This window comes from Perca fluviatilis, chromosome 15, assembly GCF_010015445.1.
Source record: "Perca fluviatilis chromosome 15, GENO_Pfluv_1.0, whole genome shotgun sequence".
Taxonomy (NCBI): Eukaryota; Metazoa; Chordata; class Actinopteri; order Perciformes; family Percidae; genus Perca; species Perca fluviatilis.
The window spans coordinates 12,441,022-12,457,100 of NC_053126.1; the positions used below are offsets into that span (position 1 = coordinate 12,441,022).

Genomic DNA, 16,079 nt, shown 5'->3' on the forward strand with positions numbered 1-16,079 from the left:
GAGCCAAAGTCCAGCTAACATTAAGAATATCCCCAAGCTCCCCACCTCTCCTCTCATCAGTCCAGTCTTTCATGTGAAGAGAGCGTGAATGAGGTGAGGGGGAGGGAAAAAAAGATTGGTTTTCTTAAAATAATTTTCCTGTTGTGGATTTAACTGATTGTTCTGGCTTTGGCTAATTAATCTTCCTGGGCACAATGAAAGGGATTGGGAAGCACTTCAAAGCATCCCCCAGTATAAATGATCCCAACATGAAGCAGCTCACTTTGTCTCGGCACAGTGTGCAGTAGATTAGACTGCCACAACTTTGCCAGTTTTTTTCAAGCTCCTTCTGCCCTATTCATTTTGAAGTTTACAAAAATATGTCTTTTTCTCTGTGTGTGAGAATGAAGTCAAGAATAATTTGAGAGTGACCTTTTTAAACAAGTGGCAAAAAGGAAACGGGTTTTCAGAAGCTTTAATTTGGATGTCCGGGAGTTTAAAAAATCAGCTGAAGCTACGGGAGTGCAAATTTTTCTAAAAAGTCTATCTATCTATAGCAGCTTCTGTAGTCATAACAAAATGGCAAGCCAAGACAAAACACACTCAACTACCTCAGACCAAAGCAATAAACAATGGTTGAATAAACACATCCCTTACAACCACTCTGAATATAAGTCTAGATTCTTCAAAAGCCACGCTTTTAGTTTTGCATTCTTGGTTCATGTATGGTGCAGTCACCACAGCAATGAGAGATCCCAGCAATGAGAGATCCGCTCTGCCTAAATTACAAGCTCCTTTGTGGCAATGCTGTCTCCATCTTCTTTCCCATACATTAGAATGGACACGGCAGCAACAGCGTATTCACCGGGACTCACAGGGAGCAGCGGGGATCACTCTATATTGTATAGACAGTAGCAAGGGTGAACCAGCCATGAATGCTTTTGTAACAATGACAGCGAGAAGTCCATATTAAGGTTGTGTATCTGGCATCTGTCCCATGACTTTGTGGTCAACTGCACCTAACGACTGCTGTAACAGACAGAAAAGCATTATAAAATATCCCTTATTATTTAAAGTTGTATCGTTCTTATCATAAAATAAGCATTTCTTAACCTGAAAGCATATGATACAGATTTCTGCTCTTACTGCACAGTAGCAGACCAAAGCATTTGCGATCACATTTTATTTCACACTTTCCACAGCACGTCTAACTAAAGCTTAGCCATATTTTACTATGCAATGTGTGTGGGTGGAGGCAGCAGTCTTTTTTTTTTTTTTTTATAATGGCATCTCTGTTGTGGAAACATATGCTTGGCTAACAGATACAGAAAAAAGCCGACAAGGATAGGTAAAGAGCCGATTCAAATTTGTGACTTCACTGTGTCTCTTAAAATCCAAAAACAGGAGCATCTCTCAAACTCCCCAAAGATGCCTGACTGGTTCCTTCAGCTTTGCATCCTCTCGCCTCTTCCAAGGTCCCTCCGCTCACTTTTTCTTAGTGTAAACACACATTTTTCTCTTCTTTCAACATCTTTTTACAGCAAAGGCATGTTTGTTTTTCTGACAGGTGGCAGGAGGCATGTGACGGAAAAGAAAAGCCTCCTCACCATTAGGACAGATGTCGGGTGCCTTTGAACAATACTGTTGATCAAACCCTTCCATGAGGTTTTGGTCATTGACGGACTCCAGATGAGAGTGAGCGGGAAAGGAAAGAGAGGAAGGGAAACACGGGGTAAAAAAAGTGTGCCACTGTTTCCCAAAGCAATGAAAAAGGACTGACTTTCAGGAGAAAAATCAGGTTTCATCTCCACAGCTCTTTTAAAAATCTGATTTTGTTTGTTCCTGATGAAGCGTGATTCTCTAGTTTTGAAGACTGCGAGGAGCGGCAGTCGTTTTCCCCTCCCAGTCATCTTAAAATGACAACATTTCATCTATATATAGTCTTTAGATTGTGGTTTTGACTTTCTCTTGCTTTTGGTACTGTCACATGGCGTGGTTTTTGACAGCTGCCAGCAGAAAGAAACAAGCCCTCAACACTTTCAACGTTCAAATAAAGTTTGTCACATCATTGGGAAGCTTGATGTATGCTAATGACATTGGGGTGTGTGTGTGTGTGTGTGTGTGTGTGTGTGTGTGTGTGTGTGCAGGCTTGCGTGGGACAGGTTGAGAAGGTGAGTAGCTGCTGGAAAGACATTTTTGATATACCCTCTTGTTCCAAAGTGACAAAAACCTTGTCAGGAACAAGGGGGTACATCAAAAATGATGCCACTCACAAAGTTTCCACCTCGACATCCACTGAGTTGGCACTCAGAGAGTTCACCATTTGAATTTAAAAACGCTTTGCTGCAAGAGGGAAAAAAGAAACAGCTTCACAAAAGTAAAAAAGAAAAAAAAAAAAAAAAAAAAAAAAGGCAGGAGGAGATTAGAAGTGGCTACAGATCTTATTGAAGTTGTTAGAACTATGGGATGGATTGGTAGCTGGCTGCTAATGTAATGTGCCTCAACAAAAACAGCACACAGGAAAACGAACAGAACTTAAGTTCAACTCCTCTGCATTTTTATGTCAGTATATTCAGTGTCAATACTCAACACTGAACTACAGAAATTATTTTATTATTTTACCAAGCTTCCATGTTGCAGGAGAACACATCTCTGAAACTTGTACAATTCACCGTGCCCATTGCTACTGTCTCATTATGTATTTATACAAAGAGCTGTAGTCTTCAACATTCTGCTTCTCTCTTCAAGGAGCATTGAACCACAAAGTGAGCTGCTGATCCGCCATTTTAGAGTGGGGGAGCCTGCGAGGGCCCTGCGAGTGTGAGGCAAGTAACATCTGTGTGAAGTCTGGGCAGAAAGGCTGTTTTTGCATGTGAGGGATTGGATTACAAAGACAAGTCTTGGCAGATAAACTAGGGCAATATCAGTGTGAGGAGAGCCAAAGTGGAGGTTTATTATCATACACAAGGAAACAATGAACCGGTGTGCACACAACAATGCAGATGCACATATGATGTAAACTAATGCAAACAGTCACACACAATCCAAGTGAAAAAATATACAGTTGAAAAGCTGTTTATCTACTGACATGCACACCATGCTCGCTCCAACACACGTATGTGTGTTGGAGCGAGCATGACCTGAGGTGAGAGCAGGGTAGGAGGCAGGAGTAAATATATGATTCAGACAGCCTCTCGCCACACACAGGGAGTAGAACTTTGACTCGCACACACACACACACACACACACACACACACACACACACACACACACACACACACACACACACACACACACACACACACACACACACACACACACACACACACACACACACACACACACACACACACACACACACACACACGTTTAGCTCCGTGCAAAGACACTGTAAACCTACTAGTCTCAGCCAAGGAACAGTGACAATGGGAGAAAATAAGGGTGCAGTGACAGGAGAGGGACAATGTTGGGGACTCAGAAACAACTGTACAACAACATCAACAGATTAGCGGCAGTACTGAAACATCACTCATCTATTACTGCAAACAGCAAATTCCTTTGACCAAGAAAAAGAGCCCCAATTGGAGTTAATTGCACATATTTATCATTGAAGGCTAAAAAGCATTGGTAGATATGGCTCACTTCCTGGGACAAACTGTGACTTCCTGTGACCAAACTGATGTGCAGGGAAAGCTACTGGATCTATTAATTGATCACAAATAAATAATGTGGACTAAATAAAGAAATTAATCTATCACGTTTTCTGTGATTTTTCTACTGTATAATGTTTGAAGTGTATATCTGTTTTCTCGGAAATTTGATGAGACAGCAGACATTTCAAATGTCAACACTGCCTTTTTTTACTATGATGAAGACATGTTTTACGTGTAAACATTATTTGCGGCATCTTATTAAAAACTTCTTACTATAACCATCCTTACAGATCCTGCATCAACTGTTGTATCTGTTGAGGGATGGTGTTTAGCTCCGAGTTGGTTGATACACAGAGATTCCTTAATTGTTATCCGACTGTGGCACACTTCCGGTTGGTGTTTTTGCTGCCAACTTTGTCACAGCTAAACAATCTGCGATAAACAAGTGAAATGTGTTTGTGGCATTGTGCTATTAGGAACCGTCAAAGTATGTAAGATTGGTACCAAATGCTTAATCAAATTCTTAGTATTGTTTACCAGTTCTTGAGTTTGACAATATTGCCGGATTTAAATCATAATGTTGCTGATTTTATACCAGAAAGAAGCCTTTTTGGTATCAGCTCTAAAATCTGTTTTGAACTGGTGCCAGTATCAAAACTTTTCAGTCATACAAGACTAAGCTCTATAGCCCACAAGCAATAAGTGGGTTTTGAGTGATTTCATAAAAATAATAATGCTAAAAAATACATAAATAATAAAAATACATAAATAATAAAATGAAATTACATTAATAAAATTACATCCACAATATTCTTGTTTTTAAACAAAACGTCATGATATTTTGCACAGTTGAATAGTGTGAAAATCAGAATATGTGCTACTCTTCAAAACAGTGGGCCAACATTTGATTGAACCAACATCACCTACCAGAAGTATACTTTGCCTCAATGGCCCGGAGTGTTAAACACCTTTCTACTAACACAGACAGACACTGAGTATCTGAGGTCATGTGCAAGATGTTGAAAATTATCCTGAAAAATACTGACTTGTCTCTTGCTTATTGTCACTTGCTTAATAACTATAATGTGTTTGACATGCACGCACGCACGCACGCACGCACGCACGCACGCACGCACGCTTTTCATTTGCAGCACACCTAAGCTCTGCTGTTAAATGTTTTATCTGTGGTAAAACTTTTCACCAATACAACAATTGATTGTGTCTTCAGTGATGGATCACACAGTAAATAATAGGGGTGCACCGATCCGATTTTAAGATCGGATATTGGCCCCGATATTGAAAAAATAGCTGGATCGGGAATCGGAAAAATTAACAGATCCACGATCCAGTTTTCTTTTTCTTTTTTCCCTCCGTCGGGTTAACCCGTTAGCTGCGTACCCTTCTCATTCATGGTAGTAACTTCATAACACAACAATCAATAACCCACAACTAACTCTCTTTAAAAGGATACAACACCATAGCATATAACAATTTGTGACTTAAACAGTGTCTAACACTAATAATTTTACATTTACAAATGTAGCTACACCGCCGAACGGCATGCTGGGTAATATTACAGCTGCTAGTCTAGCTAGCCAGGTAGCATAACAGTCTGTTAAGCTAGGAGAGGCTCCGGTCGGTACTGCACATTCAAGAACCGAGAAGAAAGTTAGCTAGAGGATGAAGAAAGACCGGAGATACACCAGAACAACGTGTGTTCAAGAGAGGAGCCGTATGTTCTGAAGTTTTTTGTTTCTAAAAAATCGGACATAATTTAGCCGCTGTTGTTACCCGTCGCTCTAAAGCCCGGGACACACGGGACCTATTATTGGCGGTTGGACAATCTGGCGAGGTCAGTGACTTGAGTCTGTTCGGTGTGTCCCGTGCCGTCGTCCGTCTGAAGGGCTGTCGGCGTTCATTTTGGCCGACCTGACATGTTCAGTCGGCGGCAGGACAGTCGGGACTCACCCGGAAATGGCGAGCGGAATGAGGTGACTAGAGTCTCTCAAAATCTGACGAAAATCTTTTAAACTAACCTTTGTTGAGCTGAAATGAAGACAGATTCAGCAACTGCATGGCCTATTTCTCGCTTAAAATGTTTTCAAAAACACATTTCAGTGAACTATTTATATTATATATATATATATATATTATAGAGTGTGGTCTAGACCTATTCTATCTGTAAAGTGTCTCGAGATAACTCTTGTTATGATTTGATACTATAAATAAAATTTAATTGAAACTGAATTATTTTAGTACAATATGAGATCGTATTCTGAACGGCCGCCATGACAGTCTGGCTTTGAATTTCCAGAGAAAACAAACCCATGTGATGCGTTCGTCCAATCAGCTGCCGGTTTTCATTTCTTGGGCAACAATACAGATTAGCGCCGCCTGCTGATATAGAGCTGTATTACGTCTCGTCTCGTCTTTTTGGTGTGTTCTGTGGCACTTTTTGGACCTCGAGGACGCGACTGATCATTTCCACTGGCTTTTCTGCCGAGGGTCGGCCGTCTGGTTGGTGTGTAACCACTTTAACGTTACTCGGCCGTGCTAACGTTAAAGACATGTCACTTCAAGCATGCAGCGCATTAACATTATGAACGCAATCCACCTACGGTCCCGCTACAGACCGTTGACAAAGACGGGTTCAGAGCAATGATTAAAACACTGGATTTAAGATGTCTTGCCTCGCTGAAATACGTCCGCCAACCTGCTAACATTATTCAAACAGCGAAGGAGGCTGACAGCGGAGCTCCGTTCAGTCGCTCACTACAACCACACTACAACAACCTAACTTACGTGTGGCCAAGGTAGTGTTTATACAACTAGCTTACAACTATTTTGTTTTGAAAGGGAAACAATGTTAAAGTTGTTTGTATGTGTAGGCTATTCATTCGATTTGAGTTTATTTTACTACTTCGCAGTTTGCACAATAAAAATAGTTTAGCTTCTGTAACTGTTTCATGGATTCTCCTTCATATAAAGTTATTGTATAATGTCGTGGAGCCAAGCAAACCCTTAATGAAGGCTTTTAGTAAACATGATGACATTAACATGTTTTTGTGATATTTTATGTACTCCTGACAGTAGAATAAGCCATTATAAACCTATATAAAGGTGGCCCATTATTATTTATTTAAATATATTTTAAGAAGTTATATTTTCGATTTGAATGCACAATTGTTTTTTAAATAACAAATAAGAATTCAATACATTCCATCTATGTTATTTTGTCTTAGTTAGGAAAGTAATGTTTAGTTATTAAGGTCTGGTGCCTTTAGTCTCTTCCACATGGTGGAAAGAAGGTATGAGGTGGAAGGAAGGTATGAGGTGGAAGGTATACAGTTTATTATTAATTCAGCAAAGGTATCGGATCGGTATCGGGTATCGACAGATACACAAAGCCCTGGTATCGGGACTGAAAAAGTCAGATCGGTGCATCCCTAGTAAATAACGCTAACCAAACACATAAATGCAAAGCTGAAGAAGAGTAACCCAAACCCTTGTCCAGATGAAATGATCTGACAATACAGCAGGCAGGTTCAGGGGTCAGCTCCTCCAAGTTATAGAAAAAACAATGTGCAGCGCCTCTGGGACTGGCTCAGTGACCAACAGCTCTTAAAAACCACTGACCCCTTCCTGCAGATTTATGACGGCCAGACACTGAGGTGTGTGACGAGTGTGTGAAGTGTGTACAAGGGTCAGTGGGTGGATCAGAGGGGACACAAGGATGAATGCCTTTGGTGTACATACCAGGGTACAAAGAAGAGCCTCCTGTGTGAGTGTAGTCATTAGGGCTTTCTTCTCTGTGTGTGTCAAGGTCAAAACAGAGCCTTGATTACAGAGCATTCTGGAGAGCAACGGGTAGTGTGTGTGCACATACAGAGGCTTCCCTCTGAACACAGGCGGTGGTGGCATTCCTGGCCCTAGGCGCTGGCTCTTGAAGCCAAATCTCAAGGAATTTGGGAAATGTGCGAGGGGGCATATCTGTGGCTCTGAACAGGAGAATGAGAGGGAATCCATTTTTCTGTCTGTTGTGGCCCCCTGGAGGGTCTAGTAAGGATGGCAACTAAGGGGTGAGGGGCTAGGGACAGCAGGTGATGGGGGGAACAGAGATGGGTGTTGAAGGGCTCAATAAAGGGATTCAATTCCAAAGAAGGATCTCATGATTATTAAGAAGAAGTCAAATAGAGGTTTTGTGCTGGTAGGAAGCAAAGAGTAGTGTGACGAAAAGGCAGAGGGCAGCGAGAGTGATGCAACGGTAATGGTGAGGAGCAAATGAGTTTGAGTAAGAGAGACGGACTGCCGCTCTTGTGAATGCCTGACGAGCATGGAAAACAGATAGTGAGAGATTGAGGGGAAAAAAGAGGGACTATATTACCTTCTCTTCGGTCTCAAGCTCTTTGCTAAGCAGCTTCTTCTCTGAGCAGTGCAGCTGCCTCTGTAGACTTTCCACCTTTTCTTGCAGAGCCTGGGAGAAGGGAGAGACAGTCAGTGTTGTCGGCTGACTGACGAAAAAGAAAAAAAAGCAACTCCCGATCTGTGTGATGTGATGTGTAACTGACGCAAAGTGATATACACTAATTTACAGATACATTTGAGCTGGAAAGAAACACCTGAACGAGAGGCTATGACTGAGAAAACAAGACCGATCCAGACCGACAGAGCCAATGAGATAATATTCAGGACAGAGGGACAGTGAGGAAAAATGCAGCCTGTGATTAGTCTTTGCGTGTTAAAAGGCTAATAATAAAGTCATCACAGTAATTACTGGCAAGCTGGCCTCATTAAGCCCAAACTCATTTCTAGACAAGGGCATGCCGAAAGAGAGACTTGCTCACTCAGGGAATTAGCAAACTTCCAAGGCTTTTGTAAAGTTACATTCCTTTAGGGATCATTATTTCTTTGGCAGTAATAAGAGATATACTGTATCATTTAGTGGATAAGAACCTCTCTCACATGTAATCCAAATACCTGAGTTGATCAAATTTCGCCATAGGGGCGCCAATAAAGAATTTAATCTATTTTTGCTTTCTAAGATCCAGGCAAGAAAGAAAGAAAGAAAATGCACTGTATGTGTGTGTATGACATTTTTCCCCTTTCTGCCTGTAATTGATAGCAGTGGAAAGAAAGGCGCAGTTCCTGCATCCAACGCAGAACCAGATGTTTTTAGCGCACATGTGGTCACTTCGTCTTTGATTAGTCTGCATGAAAAGCAGAGAGAGTGACATGTGCACAAATGCACGCACACCTGAACATAAAAGAACACACGCGCACGTACGCACACGCACACACGTACACACACGTACACACACACACACACACACACACACACACACACACACACACACACACACACACACACACACACACACACACACACACACACACACACACACACACACACACACACACACCAACAAGTGCATGGGGCACTGGCTAGCATCAATATCCTCAGTGTTTCTCCCCAGTGGAGTTGAGTGAGCGAGCCAGGTGTTGCCTTGTCGATTCTCCGAGCTGATGGAAACACAGTCCAGGTGATAGGCATGACCGGCCTGATCTACAACCCGCTACACTGACATAAATCACACACAGACTGTTAGGCTTCAGGGCCTGGTTGAACTTCTGGGTATCTCTCTGAGAACTACTGACTGAAAAGGAAGTTGAAGCCTTTTTTGTCAGATTGTTAGATACAGCAGATCTCACAGTCGCTGGAATTAATGGAAAATCCACCTTATATTTTCATTTATTGACATTTAACAATTTTCAATAACAATAAGATTGTGCTACAGTGTGAACCCGCACCTGAAATGCACTGATACAGTCAAATCAGCTTTATAATGTACCTCCTTCTTTTGCAGTGGCTAATTTAAGCCTTGGACAGATAGATTCCTAGATCAACACACTTTACTATATTATTATGATTCAGGAGCATGTTCAGGTCAGTTTTAGCACTGCAGCATGAAAGGCAGCTGGTTTTACAGCTTTGCGCCTTGATCCTCTTATTAATCAGGTTATTTCTTAGCCAGTCACTATTCCATCACAGCCCACATCTCAATCCATTGCAACGCCTTGCCTTCGATTTCATCATTTAATTTTGTTTATTGGTGAATCAAAAGGCTTGACTACACTAGAAAAGCCTTTTTTAGTGGAGTTGACACAATTCATACAAGTTTTCTGATAGGGACCAAGGCATGGGAGTGTGAGGTTTCTAAATTTTTCTTTTTCCTCATCTGAATCAAAGTTTTAAGGATATAGAGTGTCAGAATGTGTTGTACAGATTGTTAATTTCTGATTTTGGGCAATGTAAATGCAATTGATTGATAATTGTATGACTTGCTGTATGTCAGTGGATTACCTAGAAGGTAGTTGCACATACAGAGTTTCAATTCCTACCCTTCCTTCCTCTAACACTTCCCCACTGTGACCCTAACCTCAACCACATCAATCTTTTAAAGACAGCAGTACGGCTGACAAAGAAGACCCTGACAAACCAACCCCACCCCTCCCTTTTCGGATTCTGTGCACTGTGACACAGCGTTTCTGGACCAGCTCTTCTGGGAAGTTAGGCTGACTTTGTGGGCCTCACTGGTGACGTGTTCGTCTTTTTCATGTGGGTTCTGTAGCTGATGTTCTCAAAACAACTCTGAGGGCAGAGGTTCAACACTTGTCACTTCATTAATAGAATCACATGGGATGATTCTGCTGATGAATAAAAGCGTTGTGAGTCAGAAAGAGCCTTCGGAAATATTTAGTCTGCATCGTTGTCAGACATAATGATCTTATTATACTGTATTAAGGGCTGTGTTTAGGCATAGAGCAAAACTAACTCTCGTAGCCCCAAATATGAATTAAAAATATACTACTACTGAAAAGAGAATCACAAAACAATGACGTGGACACTGTAGACACATGCATAGCCCACCTGATGCAGTTTGAATACCATTGTCTGACTTAGACTTTAATCCAGTGCTAGACTATGAGATGATGAATAAGTTTGTACATTAATATGGCTAATAATATGGTCCTGTTGGAGTTAAATCTCTACCACACGCACGCACGCACACGCACACGCACACACACACGTTAACACTAGATGCTGGTTGTCTCTATAGTATTTAGTTTGTGCAAGTGCGTGAATGAGTGTCTCCAGATGCTCAGGGCGATATGGTTTTTATCAGCCATGCAGACTGTGATCATTGTGAACAGGCCAGGAAGAGGGGGAAATCAGATTTCCTTAGGGAGAGATGGAGGGGGTAAGGAGTTGGGGAGAAAGGTGCATGAAGGAGAATACAAGTAAACAAAATGCAAAGCAAAAAGCCTAGGAAGATAAGACAGGAGGCGGATATCAGGAGGATAAGAAGAGAAATCTCAGAAAGGTGAGAATGAGAGACAGCAAGATACTGAGGAAGAGGGGAGGGGCATGAAGTAGAAAAACACGTGGCCAGAGTGAGGAAATGGGGCAGCGGACTGCTGCACAGTCCCATAGTTGGGAGCTTGAAGGCCTCTCTCACCTCTCCATCAGCAATGTGCCTCTGCCTTTCATTCCAAACTTTGGCTCAAAGGATTAGAGAGGCACACGCGCACGCAGCACCAACAAACGCACCGCTCAGAGCTATCCATGCAGGTACAGGCATGCATTAATATTAACAGCAAAAGTTCTAAAAATGTGGGTGCTACACTCAGTCAAATGAGTGTGCAATTCCAGTGTGGTACGCACACAAACATACACACACAGGCGCACAGATACACCGATGCCTGAGTCATCTTTCCTGGGTGGTCCTCCTGCGCAGATAAGGCAAGCATGTTTCCCTAGGGTGAAGTAAAAGCAACAGAGGGCAGGAAAAAAAAAGCAAAGAAGAAAGAAGGGAGGTATTAGTGGGAGGAGGAAAAAAGGCCAGGGGCCTCTTTAAACTTGGTGTTTTGTTAGGAGCAGAGCTGCTCTTCATGTGCGGCGGGGCCTTCTATTTGCAGCGTGCTGTCAGAAGTTTCTCCCAAAGTCTGGATTAAAGAGATCCTCTAATGACACTGAGGCTGGAGGACTTCAGACAGCAGCGAAAACCTCACACTGCACCGCCTCCAGCCAAGGACACACACACACACACACACACACACACACACACACACACACACACACACACACACACACACACACACACACACACACACACACAAGCAAAAGGGTAAGAACAAATACATACACAAGGGGCACGAAACACACAGACATAAGCAAAGACAGTATGTGGACTGCGCCCACACACGCACACCAGCTTTAGGAGAACAAGGTGGTGTGTGTATGTATGTCTACTGATCTAATAGTAAATAATAAAGGAGGTGCTAACCTCAAGGAGAGGTGGATGGCCAGAGAGATGAGCACAGACTCTCTTTTATCTGCACTTTTATCAAAGGATTGTGGGAAAGGTAAAGCAGTGAGTGTAAGAGAGAAGCTGTAGGAGGACTTAGGTCTCCCTCCTGAGGTGTTAGAGAAGTGAAACTTTTGCTTAGCTGTCTGTCTGTCTGTGTGTGTGTGTGTGTGTGTGTGTGTGTGTGTGTGTGTGTGTGTGTGTGTGTGTGTGTGTGTGTGTGTAGGAATATAAACATGTGGTTTAGCAAGTGGACCAGGACGGCCCCTCTAAAACATATAACTGATATTGGTTAGGGGTGGGGAAAATAATTGATTCTTCGATGCATCGCGATTCTCTCTAGAACGATTCGATGCTCGATTCTGATAAGTTCATAATTTTTTCTTTTTTAAATGTGTTGATTTTTTATTTAAAAGTTACTGTCTCCAGACAAGCACAAAAACAGAGTGACTGTAAGAGGATGGGATAACGGACAACAACTTAGAGTTTAGGCAAGAGTGCAGAAAAAAACACACACAAAAATGGCCAAAAGGAAAAACAAATTGTGTATCAAAATTTAGTATCTATACACATGATCTAATAAGACATACATAACACAATTAGGCAAAACACATATAGGCTGTTCATCTACTTTATCACATTACATCTGACCACCTCATGTTTCATGTTCTAAGAAGCCAATTATCCACCTTTAAACATGACTGAGCCTCTGACATGGAAGATTACTGTGAGAGAAGGTGAGCATGGAATGACTACAAAATAAAAATCTCAGTAGACAAAACATTTCATTAAAACTGTGTGACAAATATATGTCAAAATCTAAGCTTTGTCTAGCTGCTTTGTCTAGGAAGTGATTAGCAAACTGAGTAGCAAACTCAGATGTATATTTTTTTAAATCACGCATGGAAATGTACATTAAAAAATTGTCGCATCGAGATGCATCGATAATCGGTTTAGAATCTAATTGTTGGCCTCTGAATCGGAATAGAATCGTGAGGTGCCAAGCGATTCCCACCCCTAATATTGGTATGACTGATTGGTTGACTTGCTTTCAGTGCTTTGATGCTTTTCAGCACTTTTCCCAGAGTTGATAATATGTAACTGAAGTGGGAAGATACTGTGATGACGGCTGCAGCAAACTCTCCTGAACAGCAAATAGAACAGTTATCTCGTCTATTGCAATATGTCGGCACAGTTATAGAGGCGCCTTTCCTAGTACTGATGAAAATAGTAAGACAATTGCAGCGGTAATGAAGACATGTTGCAACCGAGCTATGCCCACAGGGGAAACACAATGTTCTCTATCTTTCCGTCTCTGTCTCTTTCAGCTGCTGTGAGCTACAGTAGAAAGAGAATAGGAAACAACTCTGAAATATGCACCATATGCCCTTTGTGTGTATTTGTGTGTGTGTTTGTGTGGGCTCACATACATATATTCTGTTAATCAAATAGCATATCATTTAATGGATGTAAAGTTAAGCAAAAGTTTTTACAATTGCAGACTGAAAACTCTAAAAAATAAAACATGGATTCCGGCTGTCAGTGATGTCACACAAGTTGCTACAAATATTAGCAGGTAACAAGATGTCTCTATATATATCGAGCTGAGAGTATTTTACTAAATTAGCTGAAGACCCATTGCCTGCTGTCTGCATTACAGTGTAATTTACACCCCAAAAATCTAAAAGTGGTTAAGATATTTAAACATGTGAATGTGAAAGAGTCACTTGGAGGGCTGAAGCCAACTCTGCAGCTCTATGCAGTTTCCTTCCAGCCACCTTTACATAAAGTACTGAGTCTCACTGCTCTCATTAAGTCCCAATATTAAACTGCTGGGTGAGTGGGTGACAAATAAGCCATAGCAACTTGATAAGACAATAGTTTGCCAGGCTAGTGTTTCTTTGAAATTGTGTTTGAGTATTTATGCCCCCTGGTGATCACACAGCTTTAACTACAAATCCGGTGGCTGATGTTTGGGATAGTCACGGTCGGCAGTCGCCTTAACTGGCCGACCCAATGAAGGTAAAATGTGTGGGTTATTCAGTCTCAGAGAACTAGTCTGATACTGGTTATGACACAGGCTTTTGTAAAAAACAAAAGATAATGTACCTCATCTGTCCGAGCTCCACAGTCTAGAGGTGAGACTGCTGTGTGGAGTTTGCGCACTACATTTTTAACATATAACCGGTTCTACAGGATCTGCTAGGCAGATTTCTTGGCATAATAGCTTAAATAGTGAAATCCCTTGCTTACATTAGAGTGTTATACACAAGTGAGGTGCCACCGCAGTAATGGCAGCTTGTCTACTTCCGTCTACATCTCAGATTTGTCAGCACATGGGATTCTTCAAACGGGGAAGCACAAGACATTAGGCAGTCATGGTTTCTTTGTACTTAGCATTAGGCCTGTGGTTTAATGAGTAATTTCCGTTTGTTGTCTGAGAATGGAGTATGGTCTCTATGAGCTGTTCCATTTCCCACGTTCCCTAGTTGCATCCTGGAATGTTATCTCTCTCCTACTTCCACCTCCTCTGATATGTGGATCAAACACTGCCGGGAATCTGCCCACAGCCGGAAAAGTCATCAATCAGCCAACACCATGCACACATGTAGAGTTGTACACACACACACACACACACAACAAAAAAAAAAAAAAAAAAAAAAAAAAAAAAAAAAAAAAAAAAAAAAAAAAAAAAAAAAAAAAAAAAAAAAGGAAGATGGGTGCTTACACAGATACATAAACGAGTCACAGAGTGAGTGAGTGAGTGAGAGAGAGAGAGAGAGAGAGAGAGAGAGAGAGAGAGAGAGCCTTCACATAATATATTTACAGATCCAAGATGAGACATTTCTAGTGCCAATATAAAAGGACAAAGCAGGGCTGAACTGGAAGTTGGAGTGCAGCCTTACTGATAGCACTACAGTCTCTTCACTCCTTTTAGGATTTAAGAGCACAATGGTCACATAAGCCCCTTACGGACTATACCCAGGATTCTACAAAAGTAGTTATCATAGCTATATCAAGCTATAGCTGAGCAAAACACTGGCTAAGTGAATTATAATAGACTAGGCTAAAAACAATATGAAATTATCAACTTCTTAAGGCTAATATGTTGGTAAATCATTGTCTACTTACAAAATTCGACAAAAACGAAGTAACATGGACATGCCACTGGAAACCTCCTTCTCATCACGTCGTCACCTTTTAACCCAAGTGTAGTCAGCTAATGGCTGAATTAAACACTGTAGGTAAATCTCCTTTCCTTGCTAATGTTTGATGTTTTCACAAGTTAGTATTATTGCTTTGTCTCTCTGCCATTTCACACTGGATAGCTAGTGTGCAGTAACTGGGAACAGTCACCCCTAACTTTATACGCAGAGGTGCCGATTTGGTTTATTGGACAAGGATAAGGTTAAAAAGGTGTTGATTCTCAGTGATACTGGTAGTACTACCCGTCCATATTAATGGCGTCATTAGATTTAATGTTAATATTGGAAAAATTTCTTAACACTTTTAAGTGCAAATTAACTGTGAAAGTAGTATTCGTGCCCACACACAGAAAAAGAAAGTTGCAGAAACAGTAGGGCTGTGCAATTAATTGAATTTCGATATCAATTTCGATTTTGGCTCCCAACGATCACCAAAAATAGTATAATCGATTATTTTGCCATGTTCTGTTTTGCAAGAACACTCTTATTTTGTCTTGTGTTCTGAATGACACGCGCATGCGCACGCCCCTCCGCCCCTCCGCCCCTCCTGAAGCCAGTCAGGGAGGCAAGTCGGTCAGTGTAACGCTTATCAGTTCAATTTTCTAAGCACAAACGGACATTTGGAAAAACAGAAAAATGGGTTCAAATATCCAATTTTTCATTTTTTTTCCACCTTGACAAATTAAAAAAATTTGATCTTTAACCTGTTTTTACAATTTTATGTTTTTATTCAGAGGATCAGAAATTTAGAAAATTACAAAATTGCGTCCGGGCTCCAATTATTCAATACTCCAATGGTATTCTCTTCCTCTACTTTGTGGAATATGCAGGTCATTAACTGCATATGGACCAAAAAAAATATATAAACTGATAGG

The 16,079-nt window shown here is 41.3% G+C and overlaps 1 protein-coding gene across 5 annotated transcripts in view; it reads right to left on the minus strand.

Annotated features, from left to right (window-relative positions):
• Window positions 1-16,079, minus strand: part of cep112 (centrosomal protein 112) — a 137,968-nt gene that overhangs the window by 13,518 nt on the left and 108,371 nt on the right. For all 5 annotated transcript variants that reach the window (XR_005641884.1, XM_039825065.1, XM_039825063.1 and 2 more), the window contains one exon: window positions 8,017-8,106. Coding sequence is in view for 4 of the 5 variants with exons in the window: in XM_039825065.1 (XP_039680999.1) it covers window positions 8,017-8,106 (90 nt within the window). In the remaining variant the exon portion in view is untranslated. The remainder of the gene's footprint in view (window positions 1-8,016; window positions 8,107-16,079) is intronic.